The 26,234-nt window shown below is 40.2% G+C and overlaps 1 protein-coding gene across 1 annotated transcript in view; it reads left to right on the plus strand.

The window, feature by feature from the left end:
• Positions 1-8,184: 8,184 nt before the first annotated feature.
• The window catches only part of LOC122810798 (glutamate-rich protein 3-like), a 129,099-nt gene continuing 111,049 nt past the window's right edge, over positions 8,185-26,234 (plus strand). The window contains exons 1-2 of the mRNA XM_044082358.1: positions 8,185-8,356; positions 10,649-10,835. Coding sequence (XP_043938293.1) covers positions 8,227-8,356; positions 10,649-10,835 — 317 coding nt within the window. The 5' untranslated portion in view covers positions 8,185-8,226. The remainder of the gene's footprint in view (positions 8,357-10,648; positions 10,836-26,234) is intronic.

Raw genomic sequence — 26,234 nt, forward strand, 5'->3', positions numbered from 1 at the left:
TCTTTGGGTACATATCCTGTAGTAAGGCTGAGATTGAACAGTAGTTTTATGTTTGGGTTTAGCTCTTCTTGGAGTTCATGTAGGACGCAGCCCAGGACACTGTCTGGTCCCATTGATGCTGTGTTTTTTGCTTTGGAGAGGGCGGCTCTTACCTGAGCATCTGAGATGTCAGGGGGGGCAGCACTCTGCTGGGATAGATATTTTCCCTTTTGGTAGGGGAGGGGGGGAGAAGTTTGCGCTGAACCTGTCAGCTAGGATGTTGGCAATGTCTGTGGGTTCGATGTATTTTTTGTAATTTTGGACTAATTCTGAGCATATCTGGGAATTCCCACCCAGGTTCCTAACATAACTAAAGAAAGCCTTGTTATTATCCTTAGTGTCCTGTGCAATTTTTCTCTCAAAGCAGGCCTTAGACGATTTTATGAGTGCCCGTAGTTTTTTGCTAATACTGATCAGAGATGCCTTCCCTTTTTGGGATTTTGCTTTATCATGTAGTAGCTTCCTCCTTCTATTGTATAGTTTGCTTATGGCTGGGGTCCACCAGACAGGATGCTTCCTTTGGAGGATTGGGTCTTGGTTTTATTTGGGATTGCATGATCCATGCATTCCTGAAGGTGTTCATAGAATGCGTTTATAAAGGATTCTGCGGTCTGGGCCGTATTTTCCACAGACTCGGGGGCTTTGAAGGATTCCACCTCGGTTTTGAGGAGTGTGAAATTTGCTTTAGAGATGTTTTTCACTGTGGTTTTCTGGGCAGGGGGTGGGGTCGGGATGTGAATATCCAGTGAGATTAGTTTATGGTCTGATCTTACCAATGAGGGATACACTTCTGGTCTGGAGCATAGAGTCCCCATGTTGGTGATGATCAGGACCAGTATGTTTTCCCCTCTTGTGGGAGTGGTAACAAGTTGTTCCATAGCATTTGAGTTTATAAATTCTAGGAACCTTTGGGCTAGGGTGTTAGAGCTAGAGTAATGCTCCCAGTCTATGTTTGGGTAGTTGAAGTCGCCCAATATAATGGTGTTTGGAGAGACCTTCATATTTTCCAGTGTTCTCAGGAAGGTCGAGTGGGGTTCCTGGGTTTGGGAGGGTGGTCTGTAGCAGGCTGTAAACTGGAAGGCAGTTTTACCCACTGTTAGTTGCACATTGATAGTCTCTGATGCTACGTGCTGTGCCACCAACCTGGAGGTGTGGGTATCTTTGACGAATATTGATACTCCCCCTCCTTTTGTGGTTCGGTCCAAGTTTTGGGGCCAAAAAGCATGGTATGAGGTATAACCTGGTAGTGCTGGGGTGCTCTCGGGAGTCTTGAACCAGGTTTCTGTTACTGCACAGATATCGATGTTCTCCATGCTAAGGAGAGTTTTGAGTGCGCGCATCTTGAGGTTTAGATTTCTGGCATTGAGTAGCATTACTCTTAGTTTCTTATCCCTTCTGATACCTATGGAGGTGGATTTGTCTTTTGAGCCTTGCCTAAAAAAGGCACTATGGGGGAAGCAAGAGCCTTTGCCAATATCCGAAAGCCCAGGGGTGACAGGTGCAAGCCGTCCCTAGTGAAGCATCGTGGCTTGTCGAGCATGTCATCCCAGGCTGACAGGCATTGGATCCCCTTTGAATGACACCAATACTTAAGCCAATTGTTGAAATTGATCATCTTGTCTTCATATTGTGGCATCATTCTTGGTGATGGTAAGATGTTACTCAAGGTCAGGGTCATACCGGCCTGGGCTACATGCTCAGAGAGCTCCTCTATGTCTCTTTTCATGTAGTCCAGGGAAGTACGTCTCAGGTCACTCACACCAGCATGGACAATGACCAAGTCATATTTGTACTTGCCTTGGAGTGACCTGAGGCTTGTGTTATGTGGCGGATCCTAGCGCCTGACAGGCAGCTCACCGTGACCTTCTCCTTGTTCAGCCTGGTGAGCGGGATGTCAGTGTGCCTGACGATAGAGTCACCTATTACAAGTGTATCAGGTGTGTTGTTTAGCCTTAAGGGCTGTGACAGTTCGGCACACTGGCTTTGTGTGCTATGTGTTGCACATGTTTTGTTTTGGGGTAGCGGTTGCTTGGGTGTCTGCTTTGGAGGTCTCTGCTGCTTAGGCAGATTTTTATTTAGAGCCTCCGAGTATGTTTTTGTGTGTTTATGTGTTTGGTTTGCTGTTGTGGTAGGTCTGTGTGAGACTGGAATTGTAGTGAGCGTGGTTTCCTTCTCCTCCTGACTGGTTACACCAGTACTGAGTTGAGAGAGCTTAGCCTCCAGTTTGGCTATATGGTTGCATCTCTCACATGTGTTGAAATTTGTTGGGAGGAGGAGAGGGTTGTCTGTGTACATGAGGCAGTTGTAACATTGCCTCAAGATTCCCAGATTCACCAGCTGGACCGGAGAGGAGATTGACAACTGACCTTTGGACATGCTAGAATAGTATTGGGAATTCCTTTATAATTGAAAAAAAGGGCCAATGGGGAACAAGGTACTCAAGGGGAGTTTGTGAGGGTGTAGTGCTTTTAATTTTTTAGTGCTGACTTATATAATTGCTTTAGTGAGCAAGTGCCAGGTAACTTAAATGCAATGTGTTACAGGTAACTTAAATGCAAAATGACAAACAGTAACTTTCTTTCAAGTGAAACAAGGAAATAAGTACAGTAAGCAATGCAGATATCACTAGGGATCCACAGAAGTGCTGAAAAGCCGTGTTTTAGGTGGAATTAGCGTTTCAGGGAAATAAGCAAACAAACAACAAGCATACAAACAAAGCTAGATTCAGCAGGCCTGGATCTAGTCTATGCTACAGCAAACAAGGTGTACCAATTTCAGTAAGAAATAGTTCAAATATGCAGGCACTATAAGCCTTTAACCAGAAATTCCCAGCTCGGAAGGGCAGAGTCCAGCCTCTCCTCCCACAAGAGTGCAGACCACGAATCTTCTTAATGTAAAATAAATGGCCTGAAGCCCAAGTGCTTAAACCAGAACTAATACACTTTTAGAATAACAGACACTGAGCCCTCAATCAGCAGTTCCCAACTTAAGAGGATGTACACTACCTGTCCTGCCACCACAGTGCAGGCCACAAACCTTCCTAATGTAAAACAACTGGTCTGAAGCTCAAGTGCTTAATCCAAAAGACTGAGAATGATAGCTACACTTTAATCAAGTTACAGCCTAGTAATTAACTCTTGTCCTAAGACAATAGAAGGAATTTCTTAGTCCAGACATCCTGTGTCAGAGCTTGAAATCAAACAGTTACAAAATGCTTCACTCTTCAGCTTTCTTCCAATAGGGTGTACTGTGGTTACATTTTTGAAGCTCAAAACATATAACACGTTTTCTTCAATTTAATTTTCTTACATTTGTAAAAACACACCTGTGGATTATATTAATATTTACAATGACATAGAATTATCTACAAAATTCTATCTGGCTGGGCTGACAGCCATCACACATGCCATAAGGGGTGTTATACTCGATGGTGGGCCTGATAAGGGAGGAATACAGGGAAGTTATGACTTCCTTGTTCCTGGAAGAAATACCCTTACTAATGAGGTAAGGCATGTAGAAAGTTTTCCATACCATGGAGGCAACATGGTGGTCAGAAGTTAGATTGCTGTCAGCTTAGGTGCCTAGGTCCCTCACAACTGCTTGCATGCTTAGAACATTGTTATTAATGTGATAATTTGTGGAGACATCACTCTCCCCAAAGGGGATGATGATGCATTTTTTGGCATTTAGTTTGAGGCCGGGTTTCTGGCACTAGTCATTTGTCTGGGTGAGGCTCTCTTGTAGTATGTCTTCATCACTAGGGGAGTTGATGGAAGTGCCCATCTTGCAGTCATCTGCAAAGTCGGTCAGCCATAGATCTCTGGTTTTGGCTTGCACCTCAGAGAAGTATATCCCAAATAGAAGGGCCCCCAAGACTGATCCCTAGGGTACGCTGCTCATTACAGGCTTACTACTTGAGGTAGCTTCCCCTGTTTTGACTGAGTGAGTTATATCAGTGAGCCATTTAGCTACCCATCTGGTCACATACGGATTTATGCCAAGCTGAGATAGTTTATCTATTATGCCCAACTGGAATAGTGTTGAAGGCCTAGGCCAGGTCAAGGTAGGTGGCATGCACTGTCTTCCTTTCATCCATGCCTTTGGTGACTGACTCAAAGAAGTCTACCATAACAGGTATGAGCTCCCTTTGGCAAAGGTAAACTGTGTGGGATCAAGTGTTTGGAGGTTGCCGATGTCCTTGTTAATGTGGCCCATGATAATGCATTCCATGCCCTTGTAAATCAGGCTTGTTAGGCTGTTGGGTCTATAATTGCCTGGATCGGTGGACACCACCTTTGTGCAGAGGGATGATGGTGACCATCCTCCACTCGACTGGAATGAAACTGATACTCAGGCTTAACTTGACTAGAGTGCCTAATGGTGCTGTGAGTTCCTGCCTGAGTTGATGCAGGATGTAGCTTGGGATGTTATTGGGTTCCATGGAAGCTGTGTTTTTAGCCTTTGAGAGGGCAGTAATGACTTATTCCCTAGAGATAAGGGGTAGGGGGCAAGTGCTGGGGATATCCTGTATTACTAGTGGCGGGACAGAGGGGTGAAGTTTCACTGAACCTGTCTGTCAGCAGGTTGGCTATAATACTGTATTTGTGTACATTGTGTCATGATGGTGTACACAAGACAAGTTTATATTAAATCCTGTTTTCCTCTGGTTACAGAGAGTGAGCTAGGCAAGAGTTTTGATTGTTTGTGGCAGTTTATAAGTGTAATTGTTATTGGCCGTTAAGGTCTGAGAGCTTTTGCTGAATCCTTGGCACTTGCTTTAAATCCATCTGCTACTAGTTTATAGGCGTTGCAATGTATCTGCTGCTAGTTTTCAGGCTTTGCAACAGCTGAAGAAGTGGTTCTAGTGATTTTCTTTGCTTTTACCTTTTTATTTTTTTCAGTTCTTATCTGATAAATATTCTTTTTCTTATCAATTTAACTTATTTTGTCAAATTAACCTATTTGTTTTTATCAGTTTAAGTTGTTTGCCATTGTCCTCTTTCAGACCCTATAACAACTTAGATAAGCGTTTTGATTTCTTTTACGTTCTTATTTTCACAAAGCTCCTTACTCCTTCCCATGCTCGGGGGCCAACAAAAATATCATGGTATCCTGGTGTAGTGCCATATTGCTGAAAAGGGGTGGTTTTAATTTAAGCCCTAACTTGTCCATTTCCCTCTTGCACATGCCTGTATACATTCACTGAGTAGGCTTGCAGTACGGACATGAGGTGTGTCGTCCTGCCTCCATGGTGACTCGGCTAATGTCCTCCACCTATTCTCACATAGGACAGTTCCATGTTGCACCAAAGATCTAATGTGAGACATGCACAGGTGTACCCCCCCCCCAGGACAGGCACTCCTATCCTTCCACTGTTGTGTGTCAGATGCCTGAAATGCTTATCAAACCCATGTCACCTGGACCATAATCAGGGTTTTACTTCTGTATGCCATGGCAGGACTATCTGCACTGTATTTCTGATGTTTAAGGGTGTAGCATTTAGAATTAAATCCTGATTTTTCTCTAGTGAGAGACAAGAGAGCCAGGCTAGTTGAAGAGGCTTGACTGCTTTGAAGCAGCTGGTATGTTGGGTTGAGAGTTCCCCTTTCCTTCAGTCATCACATATGGCAGCTGTAGTTAGAAAATCCTTCTGCTAAGCACAACTAATAGCCAAGCGTATGTTATTCAGGTCTAAAGATGCCATTGTTCCTCTGTATTCAGCACTCCAATTACACTGTACAATGTCCCCTTCATGAGATATCGCACTTGGCATATCAAACAACTAGAGAAGTCCCAGAATTTCCTAAGTAAGTAGATTTCAGACTTAAAGACCCTGACCTACCAAGACAGACTAGAAGCTCTATTCCTTACTCAGTATCTTATAGACTCTTGAGGAGCAATCTGTGCACGATTAGAGATGCTGTTGTCCTTGACATCCTATATGTGTGTGCATATATAATAGCTCAGCAAACAACAGAACCAGAGACCTAGAATAATATGATGGAGAGAGAAAGAGAGAGAGAGAGAGAGTCGCTATACAGTGACTCCACCTTCCCTGGAATAAGATAAGCAGTGTGATATATTATCATCCTTCAGACAGAACCAGGATGACTACTTGGGTACTCTGGGACCAATTGCACTAGCCCTCCGAGGGGGGGAGGGGGGTGCAGCCTGAGGGTGGATTTTGGCATGACATTGTCATGAGACTGAATTCCATGAATACATTATGTTTAGGTCTGACAGAAAATAATACTCTAAGTGCTTCCAGTAATGGCTATGGAGGCCTACATTTACTTTTTGTTTGGTAAAAACTAATAGAATACAATTTGCCAGTAAAGGCTATGGCCTGAATGTCTTTTAACCTTGATAGGAAGTAATACTGCAAGCTTTGCTTGTAAATGCACTGGAAGCCAGAGAGTATTTTAGGTTTGATAAGTAACGCTAGTATAGTTTTTGTCTGTAAAGCACAACAGTGGTTGAAGGTACTATATAGTAGCTAGTGGACACTTTTCTTAATTTCTCCATCAGAGTAACCTAACAAGTTCTTTTGTGTTTGATGTTGGCTAATGTGATCACTTGAGCATTCAGTATTATAGTTTTGCTATAAGTTGAGCACTCTGTACAGCTTAGTACTTGTAGTCCTCTGTTATTAATGTTGCTGTACCTGCCGTGTTACTCTCTTATACTTACTGCTATGAATTTGTGCTTGTTGCTTAAACTACTTGTTTTAATGTTTTATTTACTTCTGTCATTGCTGCTGTTCTTGTTATTGTGATGATTTCCATTTAAAAGTTATTGTCCAGCTTATCTAAAATGCATATAGGCTTGTCACTTACTACTGCCATTATGACTATCTTGGTTATCATGACATTCTGCACTTTTCTGTTGTTTGATCTGTCTGAGCTTCCAGCTGCTATTTTTTCCAGTCATTACATTTTATAGATGGTATCTGGACATTAGTTTAAATATGAATAAAACTCGTTGTCATTGCATTTAACAAATCATTTCCTGTCTTTTAATTCCATTATTGCTAGTCATTTGTGAATAAATATATCAGTAGGGATGTTGAACTGTAATTAATAAGTGCAGGAGATGTGTTGACTAAAAGCAGAATGGCAAGAGACTCTGAGGTTTCATGCTGGGAGAGAAAGACTGCTCAATGTGTTGATACTGCAAGTGAAACTCTGAGCATGAAAGTTTAGGCTGGATAGGTACCCCATCATCCATACCGACAAAGGCACTATAGGTTTAGAATTGTGCTTCAATGTCAATGTTTTTTTAAATCAGAGTCACAGGAACTGAATGTTATTTGAAAGAATTAAATAAAGTTGTCCTTCCTCTGACTTGCATGATGACGAAATACTGCCCATTTCCAAAGTACCTGTATATTAGACTACTACATGTAGCTGATGGCTAAGGCCGAGATATCTGCATGGAATCTGTAACCAGAAAACGTATACTGACATGAAAGATATGCTGACATTATGTACTGAAATGTTTCAAGGGTCTGGCAGAGTGGTATTCTTATAGTGGCAAGGTGAGTGATTAGCTGGATTGTTTTTAGCTTTTAGGGGAATGCAGTACATACATACAGACATACAGACAGACATATATGTAATAATTATATATATCTATGTAAACTAGAGATGAGAGTCAGGAGAGAGAGTAACTGAAGTGACACCATGGAAATACACTCAGGGTGATTTCAATACTTGCTATTGATTATGTGTGAGGCCAGCCCTGCTACAAAAGTATGCATCTATGAGTACAAAGTTTAAAACTAATACATAATGGCGTGCTGGCATTTTTAGCACAGATAAAGTAAGAGGAGACGATTCTGTAGTCGTGTAGAACCATTCTAGAGGGGTTTGCACAGAGGAGTGCAATGTTCTTCAGTGCTGATAGAAGAAGGAGTACAAGGGCCTATAATTTTAGCATAAGAATGCAAAGATCTGATCTCAGGCATGGCACCATTCTTGTTGTAGTAACACAGACAAGAGCAGAAAGTACTGTACAAAAGCAATAGTAAAAAAAAACAGATTTATCACTATACCTGCATTTGACATACTTTGCTGTCTTTAAAGGCAGGCACTGAAAAATATTCCCTAAATTCTGATGTCTCCTGAAACGCAGGTACATCATAAATCAAAAAGTAAGGCAGACGATCCCGGCCATGCACTTGTCATCATGATATACCATGGGAGGAAAGTCCAGATAAGGGATGACTTTCAAGATCCCCGAGATGACATCAGCGTGTACCAGCAGCACTGTGGCGGGGAGAACACATGCGTGTACCAGGGAAGGTTACTGAAAGGAGGTGAGCTGAGTTCTGCTATGGTTTCTTTAGTCTCATCTTGTTTATTTTTACCTTTCACTGGGTTGTCTTCTTGGTGGCACATATAATGGGAGACTGGTTGTTTGGATAAACATTTTTTAATGTGCTACAATTTCTTGGCAGTCCAGTATGCCAGTGTACCTCAGTGAGCTTGTAGTGCATGAAGCAAATCAAATATGCTAGCAAGGGGTACTGCTGTTTTCACTTCTGAAGCCTTCTGCTGGAGAAGGGATGGCTTTTTGGAGCCTTTGCTTTGATGTTTGTGACACTGAGAGTTTCAAGCAGAAACAAGGTCCATTAATGGGAGAGTCCAACAAAATAATTCATCCCTTCAGTGCCTGTTTAGTTTTAAAACTAAATTAAATAGTGAAAAGTCTACTGAAATAATTCTGCTTTAAGAAGAAACTGAAAGGCTGGAAAGCAAGCAGCTTGTGTTAACCTTTGAATCTATTACATTATATGGGGCCCAGGATGCAAGTTTTACACTCGTAGACAGGTGTGTGTGTGTGTGTGTGTGTGTGTGTGTGTGTGTGTGTGTGTGTGTGTGTGTGTGTGTGTGTTTGTTTGTGTCTCTCTCTTTGTGGTTTTGTGTGTGTGTGTGTGTGTGTGTGTGTGTGTGTGTGTGTGTGTGTGTGTGTGTGTGTGTGTGTGTGTCTCTGTGTGGTGTGTGTGTGTGTGTGTGTGTGTGTGTGTGTGTGTGTGTGTGTGTGTGTGTGTGTGTGTGTGTGTGTGTGTGTGTGTGTGTGTGTATCTCTCCCTGTGGTTGTGTGTGTGTGTGTGTGTGTGTGTGTGTGTGCGTGTGTGTGTTTGTGTCTCTCTCTTTGTGGTTTTGTGTGTGTGTGTGTGTGTGTGTGTGTGTGTGTGTGTGTGTGTGTGTGTGTGTGTGTGTGTGTGTGTGTGTGTGTGTATGTGCATAACGGACACAGACTACATTCATGTGCCACTTGTTATAGTAGGGGATTCAAAAAATAAAAGTGGGCATGCACTGGTGTTCTTCCTGCCTCATTACTAATTTGTGTGGTATAGTGTTGTTCTTGTTGCAGTTGTAGTAGCTCATTTAGTTTACCTCAGTATACTAGTGGTAGTGTGCAATATTTCCCATTCCATACTAGTGACAATAAAGCATTCAAAAATAGATGAAAATGGAAGTGTAAATACGAGCACATAAATGTGAACATTAAGGAGATGTCGCAACAAAGGACCCCAGAACTGCAGTTACTATAAAGAAAAATAAGCCTGTGCTTAGAGCTCAAGTGAGAAGGGGCCCAGAACTGTTAGTTGATGAGAAAGATGTTTGTTTTTTCCCCAGAGCATGTTGGTCCTGTTTTCACAGGTGTCTATCAATCAGCAAATGGTTGCCAGGATATAAGTAGTCAGCATGGCTTGTAGCGGGTTTGCCTTTGGTGACAGCCTTGTACGGCCTCTGTCCACCATTATGCACAAGCAACTATGGCAGTAAACTCCCACCATTAAAGAACCCAGTATGGGTCAAAAGTGCTAAAATACTGTACTTTGTATCAGTGTACTTTTAAAAGTAATGCAACTATGTTGTTGCTTTGGCTTTTGTCTGCTACTACAATCCTTTTCTTTTGTTTCAAAATGTCAGATTAAAATATACCCCAAGTGCTTTTAGCAGAATAAGGTTATTGTCTGTCTTTGCCCTTAAAACACATGACACAGAGACCCTACTGTTAGGAAACTGGAGGTGATAGCCCAACAGTCTAGATTAAGGCACTGGGGGCCAAATTAACTGCAGCTGGATGGGAATGTATTAGTGCACATTTCTGTGGACATAACCAGTTTAGAATGATTGGTCAGTTTAGCTGTTACTGACCTTTTGCGGAGGTGTTTCAATACTCTTGCTATTACTGACATTTAGAAAACACTACAAGAAAGTTTTGTGAAGAAGTGTGAGGCATCCATCAGTCAGTGCCTTTTAGTAGCTGTTACTTTATTATTACTAGCTGACTTGTAAGAGTATGGCCACTGAGAAAGGGGATGGCAGAGAAGAATTATTGCCACCTGACCCATGGGTAAAGCTGTTATTCTGCAACTTTGTGTCAGGATAAGAATTCTTTCATGATGCAATTGAAACTTTTGCTTGAGTATCAGATCCCCTAGAAGTTACTTTGCCCTCCACATCAGACATTCCATTCATCAGAAATGAATCCCCTGATAGAAAATCCTTATACATTAAATGCAAAAAATAAAAATGTTCTAGATATTATACTTTGCAAATTCCCACTCTCTAAATTTATCTTTTTTTCATTGCAGAGAGATTCCAATTTATTTCCAAGCGTAATCATGGCTTCCCCTTCAGTCTAACGTTTTTCCTTAATGGCATGTTCACCGAAAGGATAAGCACCTGTTGTGAGTATCGACATAAACCAGGGTATCGGCAGGGCAAAAAAAGGAGGTATTTCAGCGTTTGGAAAGTCCTAAGATCTTCTCCCTGCCACAGGTACACCTCCACACATTATAAAGATGATTTGTTTTGTTTCTATTTTTTTATTTTTATTTTTTCCTTTTCTTTGCATATGATGGTGGACCAAGACATGATTTCACAAACATAACAGAAAGAACATTAGAAAAAGAAAACACAGACTAATGATGCACGAAGAGTTTAAAAAATGCATTTTGTTACAGTCAAAATTCATTTACAGAGCAAACAGACTAATTTATGGATTTTCCTTAGCTGTAACTATCACTGACAACTTCTTCTTTCGGCTTTTTTCCGGTTAGGGGTCGCCACAGTGGATCACCTGTCCGCTCATGATTGGCAGTGGAGTTTTACGGTGTCGAGTTGTCAGCCTGGCGCCCAACCTTCCACAGAAGGCACATACATGCACACACTCACACCTAGGGCCAATTTAGAGTGTCCAATCCACCTACAGCATGTCTTTGGGATGTGGGAGGAAACTGGAGCATCCAGAGAAAACCCATGCGACCACAGGGAGGACATGCAGACTCCACACAGAAGGCACCCCGGCCGAGGATTGAACCAGAGAACCTCTTGCTGTGAGGAATGTAACTATCACTGACAACTAATTATGTTATTTCTTTTGCAGTTTTCAGACTACTCTTTGCTCCTGTAGTTTCATATGTGTTGTTTATATGTCACATATTAGAGTTAAAAGTACAATGGTGTCATCATTTCTGAAACCACATTCTGGCTTTTGATTTGAGATGTACAGAATTTTGGTGTGATTTAGTGGCTGAATGGACAATGATTTGATTAGTAAGCAAGAACGACAACTGTAGAAGATAATAACTAATAGCCTAGACACAAAACATAGCGTATTAAAGTTTTGGCAGAAACTGGTGGGATGTTGGGATGTACAAGGATAGAGATTAGCAATAGAATAGCTAAACAGTGGTGACATTTCTACTGGACACCAGTAAAGATGAATTTGGACTATTGTCCCCAGTTCTGAAGGGTCCACTTGTAGAAGTGCTTTGACAAGATGGGTATTGTTTATTTAAGGAGGAGATGTAGTTTGCTACTTTAAAGATAAAGGCCACTTCATAGGTTCATAGGAGATTACTCGGCTAACTGCTTAAGGGCCCTTACAAGTCTAGCCAATATAACCCAATTTTTCCCAATGTATGGCCTCTAGGGGCAAGAGGATGGCATGGATTTGTGCCTGTGCACTGAGCATCTTACAGACATAGGCACTACCCTAGGTGTGATTTTGCATTTCCTCATCTATTGATCTAAGCTACATTTGAAGATGATCTGTAACACTTTTTCTGCTTCTATACTGATTTATGTTTATATTTTTTCTGTATCTTGTTGGAGCTTTTCTCCCCGGGCCTCCACTGAAAATGGGCTCTTTTAGGCCCAGTGGACTTATCTTGGTAAACAAATGCAATAAATAAAATAAATAAATAAATAATGATTGCTTTAATGTACAAAAAGCTTAACAGAAACAGTAGCAACAGCTACAATTCCACCTTGCTTCACCAAAATACACATTAGGCCTGTAATTATCAACAGACAGTCCTCATACCCATTACCCACTCACAGTGTCTGGAATGATTCTGTAAGAATAAAACGTTTGTGATTACATTAGTGTATTTTTTGTTTCATGGAAACAGTATGACTTGTATTTCCAGCCTGTCTCATCCCAGCACACATTAGTCTTCCAAAGCCAGAATTAATAAGGGCCAATCGTTTCATCCATAGACATCCTTCTTACTCACTACCCTCCCACATAGCTTTCTACTGTCCCTGAATTTCTTTTTTTTTTTTCAATAATATTTTTATTGTTTTCTTTTTCCATTACAAAACATTCACAAGAGAAAACACAGGTGTTGCTCATACAGTATTCAAAGCAGTATTCTTAAAACATATTTACACTATTTACATGAATGCTTCCATATTCTCTCTTAAAAGTAGATGATGAGGTTGTTTTCTCCAGGGTTCGTATCTTAAAGTAGTATAGTTCCAAATAATGTTATGTTTTTTGTTGTGTACATTGAAGGCTTGTTTCAGATTCGATGTTTTATGCCAGTATAATATTGAACATTTGTTCCCATGATTTCAGGTTGGAAGGATTTTTGTTTTGTTTGTGTATTATGCATTTGTGGGCTAATATATGCTTTATTGCTAGGATCTTAAAATTTTCCCAAGAAGTTTTGGATGGGGTCAACCAGTTAGTAGCTATGTAGAGTTTCATTAGTAGAAAAATATTGATGAGGATGACTATAGCAATAACCCACGCCTGGGTGTGGGTAATGCTAAATTTACCCACGGTTGGCGTGGTTTGGTCCCGAGGCGGCCCGAGGACCAAACAAAGCCAACCGTGGGTAAATTTAGCATTACCCACACCCAGAAGTGGTTATTGCTATTATATGACATTATTTAAGAAAAGAAACTGTTACTTTTCTTAAATAATGGCATAGTATAATGCCTGTTTACTGCCCTTCCGCAGATGTCTGGCATCCGGCAGTTCTGATGTACCGCGCCTGCGCAGTACATCAGAGTTGTGGCAAAGCAACGGAGAAAGCAAGATCTCCGGTGCTTTTTATGTCTCGCTATGTTAAAGGAGTTTAACATAGCGAGACAGTTTTAAAATAAGCAACGGACATCTCCGTTGCTTATTTTAAAACTGTCTCGCTATGTTAAACTCATTTAACATAGCGAGACACTAAAAAAGCAACGGAGATCTTGCTTTCTCCGTTTTTAACACTGCCTCGCTATGTTAAATGGGTTTAACATAGCGAGACAGCTTTAAAATAAGCAACGGAGATCTCCGTTGCTTATTTTAAAGCTGTCTCGCTATATTAAACCCGTTTAACATAGCGAGACAGTGTTTAAAAAAAACGAGTTATACTAATGGAAAAAAGTCCGGGCGACCGGACCTTTTTCCATTAGTATAACTCGATTTACAACGGGCACGCTGGCCAATCAGCGTGCACGTTTTGGGGGGATCATGGTATAATATTTGGTAACTGTCCCTGAATTTCTGAACATCCCCCAATTTGTCTGATACTTTGTCCCGTCTCTCAACATTTTCAGTATTCTCTAGAATAATGCAAGATGTTAGAGTTTTATACTTTTTACTTTTTGCTGTTAGAAAAAAACTGCTGTTCTATAAACTTTCTAAGTAAACTAAAGTAAATTTTAAAAATGTCCTTGATTTTGGGACATGGTCCTCACGATATACATATATATATATATATATATATATATATATATATATATATATATATATCTATATTTTTTTTTTTCACATTTTCTGGGTGTAAAGTAAGTTAATGACCCCAGGGGCCTTTTTAACCCTAGCCATGTTTCTCAAATATGTCTGCCAAGTTTTGGTACCATAAGGTTATTTAAAGAAGTATGCTAAGGCTTGGGTGGGCAAGCATTTACAAGATGCCTCTGTCTGTTTGAGGGATAGGTGCCAAATAAATGGAAAGAAACATAGCCTAAGCAAACAGAAACATTATAACATAAAATAAGATTACACACATCTAGAGTTGTGAGGGTAACTAACAAAGCTGAACTTCATTCATTCATTCATATGTTAAGCAAGTCAAGCGTAGTAGGCATCAATGTCTTGTCATTGCAGCCAAGGAGCACAAGAATTATGCCATTTGTAAATGCAGTGAAGCTTTGAAACAAAGACCTTAAACTTGTTGCTACAGCATAACCTTAAACCCTGTGGTATACTGACAGAAAATAATATTAACACGACAAATAAACAGTATACAAGTAACTTATTAAATTAGAAGACGTAGTGAGGCTGTCAGTGACTTCAGTGCTAGTTACCTCAACAGACCTGTTTCTAGTATTCCCAGAATGCACTTAGAGGAAAAGGCATATGTCAGAGGTGTTTTTTTCTGACAGCTCAAATTTCCATTCCCACTACTTAATAGAAGACAACTTGAACAAGTGGAATCAAACAAACACCCAAAAATACTGACATAACTTAACTGTGCTAAAATATGTGATATACATTAAACAAGATTTGAAGTCCGTTACTCAAAAATTTATTTATTTATTTTTACTGGAAAAGAGCCTATTTTTAGCATATCTTTGGAATGTGGGAGGAAACCCATATAAATGCAGGGAGGACATGCAGACTCTGCACAGAAGGCACCCCAGAGAATTGAACCTGAGCACTTCTTGTTATGAGGCAACAACATTAACCACTGTACCACTGCACTGCCCTCTCCTTTAATATGTTTTGATTTCTGATATGTATTAACTGATAAATGTATAAACAGTTAACTGTGTGAAAAAACAAAATACTTTAAAATGATGTGTTATAAAACTACTTCATTAAGACAACTAAATAAAAATAATTTTAAAGAATGGTTGAAGAAATCTTGACTACTTATACAAGAAAACACGTAAGTAGTACATTCCCATTTCAAAATAAATGGAACTTCAGTTAATGCAATTTATTTTTGCATTCATAAACAAATGTATTAGGATTGTAAAAATTAGGGTCTTCTTAAACTCTTTAGTATAAATGTTCTTATATTTTCTCAGGTCACTTGGTGTTCTTTACAATCTCAATAAAGGTTTGCCTTGCAACTAAGAGATTGCAAACATTTTGTCTACTTTAATCTCCCAAATCAACCATCTTTGAAATTAAGGTTATTTTTTGGTTTTGACGGAGTCTTGAGCAAAGATGGCAAGACGTATGCACTTCAGCCAGTATCTGCTTTGATCCTGCCAGGATTAAGGAAAATAATAAAAACTTACCTCCTGCAATCTACAATACAGAAACTCACAAAATGACTCACCCAGCTTTTTCTGACCTTAGACCTCTCATGCATATTATACATATATTTTGGCTTTATTAAGGATTATAGTTTGGCCCGCGACCTGAGTCGGATAACAATCAAATGGGGCCCTAGGCAGGATAATAGACTGGGAGCAGCCCCTCCTGCAGCCACCACTCACCCCCCCCCCCCTGCAGTAGTCGCCTCCCCAGCCATTCCAGCCTTCCATAAGTTGGCTATTTCTCCTCAGTTACCGTAAACACTGTTTAAATCTTTCAATGTGTGCACTGTTGCTAAACAAACAATACAGTCTCAGAATGAAAAAAGGCTTAGCGTGAGCAGTAAACTCCTCTGCCCTTAAAACTCACATTCTTTGAAATGGCATTAAACCCACATTCAAAGAAAATGCATCTGGGCAGTAGAGAATTAAGTTTACCTTTGGGCTGTTTTCAAATCATAGGCTCCTTGCACACATTTTGAGGGCTATACATATATGTATGTGTTCTTTGAGTCACCTTCCTGATTTATTAAATTATATTTCTTGTATAATAAAGCACCACTTGTTAGAATGTGTTTTAAATTTGTGATTTTGAACATTATTCCAATAAGCAGTGAAACAAAATGTATAAACCAATAATGACAAAACTAACCATTTCAGAAAATTTCAATCATAAAAGGCCAGTCAAGCTTCTATCATTAAGTCTGAAACACAAATGTATGACATTATTTAGTTATTTCACTCCTCACTCATTTGCCAAAAAAACACACATTTTATGAGAAATAAGCCAAAAAAATATGATTCAAAAATCTGGACAGTTGAGAGGTATGCATACTCTCAAGCTCTTAGAGCAAGAAATCTGGAAAAAGCCTAAAATAATGGGGATGTAATGGCCCAAAAATAGGGATAGATTTTAAATATTGCACTTTTTAACTTAGAAAGTTGCTAGAATAACAAGATATTTGTTAGAGTATATTTTCTGAACGATATGAAGTCTGAAACTCATATATATATATATATATATATATATATATATATATATATATATATATATATAAAATGTGTGTGTGTGTGTAATTGTTTAGTAACTTTAATCCTCTGTTTTGCTAAAAAAACACAAATTTTATGAGAAACAGACCAAAACTATGTGGCTAAATCTGGACACTTCAGAGGTATGTTAAACACCCACACCTACCTTCTCTCTGCTCACACACACAAGCACACATGCGTTCTCTCTACTGTCTCTCACACACAAACACACGCACACACACACACACACACACACACACACACACACACACACACACACACACACACACACACACACACCTTTTCTCTGCACTCACACACACCTACCTCCTCCCTGCTCGCTCACTTGCACGCACTCACTCACTCACTCACTCACTCACTCACTCACTCACTCACTCACTCACTCACTCACACACAAACACACACACTCATATCGAAATGGCTAGTTTAAATTCTGTGCGTGAGTGTTTACATCCACTTTGGCATGCATGCATGTTTGCAACACACTCATGGTCTCCCCTAAAGGAGAAGATGCTGCAGTGCTAAGAAATACTTTTTTGTTTGTTTTTTTTTTTGTTTTGTTTTGTTTTTAATAATATGTGTTGAAGCCTTCTGACCAGAGTGGGCCCTCTTAGCCACTGTTGCCTAGTGCTGGATCTGGCTCAGCAGACAACAGGTTTTGGTGGCATGGCAATATTCTGATTTTTAGAGTTGATTTGGATGCAACCAAATCAAGACTGAAAAATGATTTTTGTTGTAACCCTGCTGCTGGTACTGCTAATGGGGGAGCTTTTAGCTCTCCAGCCCCCCCCCCTGTAAATCTGCCAGTATAGTACTTAGGGGTAAGTGACTTGAGTGCTTACATGATCTGGTGAATCCTGGCCCCTGACAGGCAACTAACTGTATTCAGCCTGACAAGAGAGATATCAGAGTGTATCACAATTGAGTCTGTTATGACCAGAATAATATCATGGAGGGATTCACCTTATGGGCTTGGCAGTTGAGGCACAATGAGATGTGGCTGTATGTGTTATGATTGGAATTGTCTTGTTTGGGTACATGTGGAGTTTCTGAGGACTACGCCTGAGAGGCCTTTGTGGTTTAGGTAAGTTACATGTGAGCACCTTCATGTATATGGTTCTATGCATGTGATCATTTGCGGGTGCAGTGAGTGATGTGTGTGAGTCACTGATAACCTGTTTGTTGCTTTTTATGTTTGTATATTAGAGTCTTGCCTCCATTGTCAATGTGTAACTACATCTCTCACATACTGTATTTATCTGTTCAAGAATTAAGTGGTTGTCAGTGTACATAAGGCAATTGTTACACTGCCTCAGGATACCCATGTCCACCAAGCTGGATGCAGAGATAGCAAAAAAGTGTCCATCCATGGTTGCAGGTCCTAATGTGTACTTGAAAGGAAAGAAGTGGAGGGTGTTTGTAACCATTGGAGGGTGTTTGTAACCAGATGAAGGAAGGGTGCTTACATGGTGTATTCTGCAGCTAACCTAACCAACAAAGCTGCCCACTGCCAAGTCAGATTCTCGCTGAGCAACAATAGTCCTGGATGCTATAAGGTAACTAGCGCAGTAAACTTTCATGGTATAATGAAAGTAGGCAATGTTCCCAGATGTTTTCATTTGTACAGGGCACTGACACAGTGAGCATTTCCATTCAAATGTGCCAAATTTATACCAGCTCTGGAAATACAGAAAACTGACTGAGCCCCCCAGGCAATAAAATGACTACACCTAGCACCCTTTTGTGCTTCCTAACTCAGATAGACCAGGTAAACACCTCTTGTCACTAGATGAATAATCCCAATTCACCAAATGTAAAAGCACAGTAAAAGAGTGTCTGGAATTAAATGCTACCACAAACAAACTTAAAGATACAAATACATCAGCATACTTTAAACAGCTTATAAAACTGTGATTATTCAATAAAATTACTTCTCTTTATAGAAATGAGCCAAGAGACACTCAGCTGTACAGAATTTATGAAGGTACTAAAAACAGGGTAAGGTGATTAATAAGCTCTCCTGCCAATAAAACAACTCCATGCAGGAATCTCTAGTGTGTTTCCCCAACCTGTACAGACCAGGCTACCACCCAGTGCCACTAGATGGAAAATCCACTGACCTCTTGATATAAGAACACAAAAAAATGTTTGCTAGAGTGTAAAGATATACTACTTTATCCAACAACTGGATATATAATGAATTCAGAGCAAGTAAATCAGAACAGACAAGAGGCAAAATAAGAACAAGGAAAGGCAAATAAATAATTCAAGATATAAACAGCAATGTAAAAAAGGAGGAGTTTATAAAGCTCAATTTACAGTAAGGGTGGGCAGTTTAAAATCACCAAGTTTAAAAAGCAGAACAAGAAATGGAAGGGGGTTCCCTATTAAAACCACAAAGGTCCACTTACCCGAATACGGAAATGTCAACACGTATTCATCGAACTGCGAAAACACCAATCGTCCTAAAACACGAAATCCAAAATATTGAATCGTCATGGTTGGCCCTTCTGCGGTATAGCTCCGTAAGGTAAGTGTGCAATAGTTACGGACCTTATGGTTAGGGTGCGGGTTAAGGTAAGTGCATAGATAGTAATGTATGTAAAGTTTAGTGTAGGGTTAGAAGTAGGGTTTTGTTAAGTGTATGTGTGTGAATTATTTATTTTGTTTGGGTATAGCTCTGTAAGGTAAGTGTGCAATAGTTACGGACCTTAGGGTTAGGGTGCGGGTTAAGGTAAGTGCATACATAGTAGTATATGCAAGATTTACTTTAGGGTTAGAAGTAGGGTTTTGGTTAGTGTATGTATGTGGTTTATTTATTTTGTTTGGGTAGGTAGTATGTAGCGGGCGGTGGGGTTGGACAACTATGACGATTTGAGATTTTGAATTTCGCAGTTTAGGGCGTTCGGTGTATTCGCGGTTCACGTAATATGGTTCGATGTTTACATATTCTCTGAATAGGACTTTTGCGGTTCTAATATAGACCCGAGGGAGGGAGGGAGAAATGGGAGGGAGGGAGGGTAGGTGGGAAAAATAACTAGCAGGGGGTCACTAACAGTGCTTGTAGGTTTTACAGGCTTTGAATCTTATCACAAAAGACATAAAAAAACAGAAATTCACTGTGTGTTTAAGTATCACTCAAGAAAAAAATGTACTAATGGAATAAAAGCATAGCCTAGATAATTTAAGCATCTATCCGCCACACAGAACAAAAACACCAGGCCAAGCAGATTTATTAAACAGAAAACAAAATGGAGCAGGTAAAACAAACAGTAGCTCTATCATTTTAAGCAACTCACAGACAAAAAATAAATTTACTTTTTTCACCCAACAGGGAATCACTAACAGTGCTTGTAGTTTTTGCAGGCTTTGAATCTTAGCAAAAAAGACAAAGACCCAGAAATAAAGGGTTCAAACTGTATGCCTTTCAGTAGGAGACAGAGACTGAAATGGTGAGAGAAGGGCAGGGAAAAGAACATCCAAGAGTATCAGTCTTGGTACAGAATAGGACAGAAAGTGCATTACAGTTCAGAAAGGGTAACATTTAGAAATGAATGGGATAAGTTTTAATACTAGAAGGAGATATGGTAAATGACGTGAAACACAGAAGCACTTGTTTGTAGAAAGAGTGGTGGGAACTTTGTAGTGACAGACTAATGACAATGGGAAACTCAAAAGCTTTTTAGGTAGCTGAAATAGGTGAGTGAGAAAACAAGTGATAAGTGGACTGGAATGGCCTAGCACCGATGCTATGTCATCAGATCAGCCTCTGTGCGTCTACATGCATCCACTGGAGGGCAGCTGATAATAAGAGTAATCCTGCAAACAACTGTGTTGGTAGAAGTTTGTCATAACCTCCAATGACTGATGTAGTGGAGTCCATCTTTTAAGGACTGCAGTCGTATAGGCTGAGTGGTATTTGAAAATAACAGATCACCTAAGAGGCACAGGGTGGCCTAGTCCACAAGAAACAGAAGCTGATTTGTTTGAAAACACAAAAATGTTACTGAGGCCTTAATTAACTACATGCCTTTCAGTAGCAATTGTGTGTATAAAAAGAGAGAGAGAGAAAGAGAAGAGACCTCCACTCTCATTTTAAAGTGACTAAGAAATAATAATTGATTGGATAGGCAATGCATAGAAATGTTAACTTGCCCAGGGACGTGATAAGACCAAATACCACAAGAAGAGATTCACTTGCTTCCACAATGGCATTCAGTTTGATGGCAGCAGGCAGTGCACTCTTCCTAAGTAAAAGTAATAAAAACTTTAGAAAGTGAGGAGTCATTTGAAGAATTAAAACTCAAAAGTACCCAGGTTGAGAGGAAACAGTGTGGATGCTGAAAAAAGAAAATGCAAGGGAGAAGAGTTACATCGGGTTCCTATCAGAACACTGAAGACACATTCTGTCGAATGCGTCTTGGTCGAACTTCAAATGTCGAAAATGCAAAATGACGAAGTGGCATGTAAGCGAATTCTTTCCCTGGGAAAGTAGTCACTTGGCCGCTTCTGTCACTTTGCCGTTTTTGGCACTGTAGTGCGATCTCGGAGTTGGTATATTTAAGTTAGGGGTGGGTGGGTGAAGTCCCCTACTTAAAATAGTGTTTAGTGTGGTGTTTTTTTTTTTTTTTTTTTTTTTTTGGAAACAGCGATTTTTTTCCCTGGGAAAAAATGCGCTGTTCTGGTTGTTTGCTCTTTTTAGTTTTCGATGTTTTGGGGTCGATATAACAGCCTTCGATCTTTTGATCATTCGCTGTTATAATATAGACCCGTTACATCAAACCTACATCCACAGAACTGCAAGGCAGCACCTAGATGTCAGAGAAACAACTCCTATCCCCAAATCACACTGAAAAGAGAACTAGGGGACAAAATAGACAAATCATACACAGGGGTATTAAAAATTGGCAGCTCATCAACAGAGCATATGAGGAGGACTGACAGAAAACAGCAGAAATAGAATCTGCTCTGAATGACCATTGAGACAGGCTGTCAACAATAATAGAAAATGAAGAGGAGACACAATCAAGACTAATAGAACTGTGGGAGACATGAGGGGAAAAGGAAACCAAACTCTAAAAGATGGAAGACAGAGAGTGGCAAGAAAAAAACTTAGATTAGCCAACATTCTTGATAGAATTGAGGGACGGGACTGTAACGAGTTTGTCATTGCCCAGCCTGGCAAGAAATCTGGCCTCTCAGAAGACCAAATCTTGATTGAAAGGGTACACATAGTCTTCTCAGTGGCAAGAGCTGGTCAGTGTTTCCCTTGCCTATTGTCCTTAAATTCCAGCTTTATCAAATAAAAGAACAACTGCTGTTGATACTATGGAAAAGGCAGAAGACACTATTAACAGTGTGTTTTTGCTGACAGTGACTTCCCCCTGTGAACCAAATTAAAGAGAGCAAAATTTAAACCACTTTTTAAGAAGTGTAGGCAATTTAACCTACATTTCAATGTCTCTACCAAGCTATTTTAAGACTCTTCTTTCTAGTATCATTTGTATGCTTTGTATTCAAAAAGACAGTAATAATAAGATCATGGAAACAGCAAAATGAGCCTTCTTTGGAGGAAGTGGGGGAGATGAAGCAGACTTTACAAAAACAGGAGGGAGACCTACTTAAGGAAAACAGCAGTAGAAACCGTAGGAAAAAAATATTATTTTGGTACAGTTTGGGAGATGGCTATCTGACCCTAGGAAATGGCTCCCATATACCGAGGGAAAAAGAGTGAACATATAACTGCTTACATTTGGTTGTTTGGCATCCTTGGTCTTGGGTTGAGCCAGATGTATAAAGCTGAATAAATCAAAGATTTAGGTTTGATAGAGAACTCATTGGCCAACCACCAAGGAGAAATAAGTATCTACTGTGTGGGCTATACATGCCTTTTTTATTATGTAAATGAAAATTAAAGCAGCTTTGGGGAAAAAAGAAGGGATTTACTTGCCCCCCCCGAACAGGTGAATGCAGTACTGTCCTGTACTGCCTATCCTAAAGGACAGAAGTGTTATGCTTAAAGAGAAGCATAAATACCAGTGTTTCCATTTAAGTCTGTCCATTTAGTGTAAGTACCCACTCAATCCAATTCATGGACATATTATGACAGCTTAACCTAGAAGCACTGGCATAAGGGACAGTAGATTACACTCTGGATGGGATGTTGATCACCAATACAGGTTCACCTGTGATAAATTAGAGGAGACAGTCAACTGAAGCAGCATGCCACTTGAAAAAATTTAATTCTGAAAACTGAATTAAAAATAACTTAAAATACTCTTTAAATATTTTATTGATTTTTTTGTATTCTCAGATATGACAGCGAAAGTCAACTCCCATACTCCTTGGACAGGTGCAATAAGAAATTGCTTTCTAAGAGTAAGAGGAAGTGAGCCCTAAACTGGAAACACTCCCTCTTCAGCTTAAATAAATGAATAAGACTTCTTGTGAAGTCCTCCAAACCAAACTATGATTCCAAATTAGCTTCCTCAACTAAAGACAACCATAAGGCATTCTTTAGTTACATCCGTAACCTAAAGGGAAAGGCCCAGATTTGTGCCAAACTAGTAGTTAATGATACCACATATACTGAGCCTGTGGACATAGCTAACCTGTTGATAGCTAACCTGTTGGCCAACATATTCTGTGAAAATTTCACTTCCCTATCCCCACCACACATACTCGATGACATCCCTGCCATATGTCCCCTACCCTGTATCTCTAAAGAACAGGTCATTAACACCCTCTGTAAGTCCAGGAACACAGCATCTGTGGGACCTGCTAACATCCCAGGCTGCATCCTACATGGGATCCAACAAGAATTAGCAACACCATTGGTTACTCTTTTCAATCATAGTCTAAAGACTGGCTTCATCCCAGCTGAATGGAAAACAGCCACTGTTATTCCCTTGCACAAAGATCATGCTTCCACTGATCCCAGAACTAAAGACCTATTAGCCTGGCTAGCCTTATCTGCAAGGCCATGGAGCAAATCATCATGGATCTTATCAACAAAGAAACTAGGTAATCTCCAAACACTTCACCCTACTCAGTTTGGATTTGTCAAAGGGTGATCATGCCTGTTTAACCTGGTGGACTTCTTTTAGACAGTCACCAAAGCCCTGGACGAGGGGAAATCTGTGCATACAGCCTACCTAGACTTAGCCAAGGCATTTGACACTATCCCCCACTCAGGGATTATTGACAGACTCACCCAGCTAAGTATCAACCTTTATATTGTTAGATGGTTCACTAATTGGCTCACCGATAGAACCCATATAGTCAAAAATAAGGGAATCCACCTCCAACAGCAGACCTGTAACTAGTGGTGTTTCATAGGGATAAGTCCTGGGACCTTTGCTGTTTGGAATCTATTTCTCCGAAGTACAAGAAAAAGCTAAAGGTATGTGGCTGACAAAGTTTGCTGATGACTACAAAGTGGGAGTGGTCACAGAATGTCCAAATGATGTCAACATCCTACAAGAGGGTCTTGCACAAACAAATGATTGGTCCCAAAGTTGTGGCCTTAAATTCAATGCAAAAAATGTATTATCATCCCTTTTGGTAAGGGCGATATTCCTGCTAACTACCACATCAATAGCAACACCTTAAGTGGCACTCAGACGTGAGAGATCTGGCACACAGGTGGATCGCAACCTCACCTTTGACCACCATATCTCCACAGTGGTAAGAAGGGCATTTTATATTGCTCATCTCATAAGTAAGGGCATTGCCTCCAGAAAAAAAAGAAGTTATAACCTCCCTGTACTCTTCCCTCATAAGGCCAATAATTGAGTACAATGACCCTTTTGGTATGTACCTTTCCAAGCACCTGCAGCAATTGGAGAGACCACAAAGGTTCCTCAGAAGGAAAATTCTAGGTCTTCAGCATCTGTCCTATGTGGATCGCCTGAAATCACTATCACTTTATTTTCTTTATACAGACTATTCAGAGGCGATCTCTGGCTTGCATACAATGCAATCTCTGATTCGGCTTTATTGGAAATGCTGCATATCTGTAAACCAGTAAGCCAAATAGTACACAGGTTACTCACTCTAAAGACCTTAATCTGGTATGTGACATTAATGGAACCTGCTGGAGGGACAGATTTGTCTCCCAGAGGTTACCACACCTTTGGAACAGACTCCCACTTCATGTCAAACAGAACATCCCATTTGGCTCTGTTCAAATGCAATCTGTATGATAGGATGGATAACCAAAAATTCACCCTGGGGTTCCACCTGTGCCCCTCTTGGGCAGGGGCAATAGGTGCTGATCATGGAAATAAGGGTAGAACTTAGCTAGTCTTGTAAGGGCCCTAGGGCCATTAGCCTAGTAACTTCCCATGATCCTATGACATGTATCTCATCACAAATCAAAGACAAATATATGACATCAGTCAGAAGCTTTCTGTCCTTCCGTATACACAAGCTAATCTAAACCATCCTGTTAAATCGTACTCCCCATCCCCATTTACTAGCCCCCACCTGCCCTTTCCCTTACCAGACATGGTCAGTCTAGTTCCCAGATTTGTCTCTAGTTTCCCTTCCTCCCACAGATACACAGTCTTCATTATCACCCTCTTCCCTCACAGGGGGCATATAATTCTACCCCTCCATCTAGCATTTGTAGTCATGTTACTCAAAACAAATTCAGCTTCCTTCTGTCCTGTTTTAGTTTTCTTCTTAACCCACCTAACATTAAGAAAGTATACTTGCATCTCCATTGTAAGCTACAGTCCTTTTCCTCCCACTCCAAATAATCAACATTTGCAGAATATTTTTTTAAACAATACCTTTGAACACAGTTCACCATGCATTCCCTTAAATGTAACAAATAATATACAACGGGCAGTGTAACAAGCACACATTGCACATTCAACTACCAATAAACATTTTTATTCTAGGTAAACACAAATCAGTACCTAAGACAAACGGGTGCTATGCTCAACCTTCTCAACTGTACTCATATTGTGTCTTATCTCTATAAAGCCTCTTGAAACTAGAAACAGCTCCATTAATGGGTTTAGGGTCCATGATTATCGCCCTGGAAAGTGAAAACTGTCTGCTAAGCTCTCCTTTGTTCTAATCTTTGAACTAGTAACTAGGTCTGTTCACTAAGGTCCAACAACATGTTACTGAATAGTACAAAGTTGGGGCCTCAAACTTCAACATGAATTCTTAAATGTTTATGACACTTCCTGTAATACTGAATCCATGATGTTCTTCGTGTTTCACTGTTGCAGTCATCACATTTGGGTTATCTGCTTGCAGTAGCCCTCAGTTGGCCTGATTATCAAAGTCTTGGGTCCTGCGTCAGTTGCTGTCTCATCTTTCGTGACATCAGGTAGTCAGGGATATAAAGCATGCAGCAGACGCCATTACACCAGTCTTTCTTGCCGTGCAGTGCCCGAAGCAGAAGCAGTTCGCAAGTGCTGGTTGGCCGACTCCTGAAATTTTCATTTTCGAGTTTCAGAACTGAAGTCTTCAACTAAAGCTAAGTACCTCATTGGGGAAACTTTTTCTTGCTCTAAACCGATGTCAGTAAAAGTTAATAATTGTATTTCTTGTGGAAAG

Source organism: Protopterus annectens, chromosome 9.part0 (genome assembly GCF_019279795.1).
Source record: "Protopterus annectens isolate FY-2018-M chromosome 9.part0, PAN1.0, whole genome shotgun sequence".
NCBI lineage: Eukaryota > Metazoa > Chordata > Ceratodontiformes > Protopteridae > Protopterus > Protopterus annectens.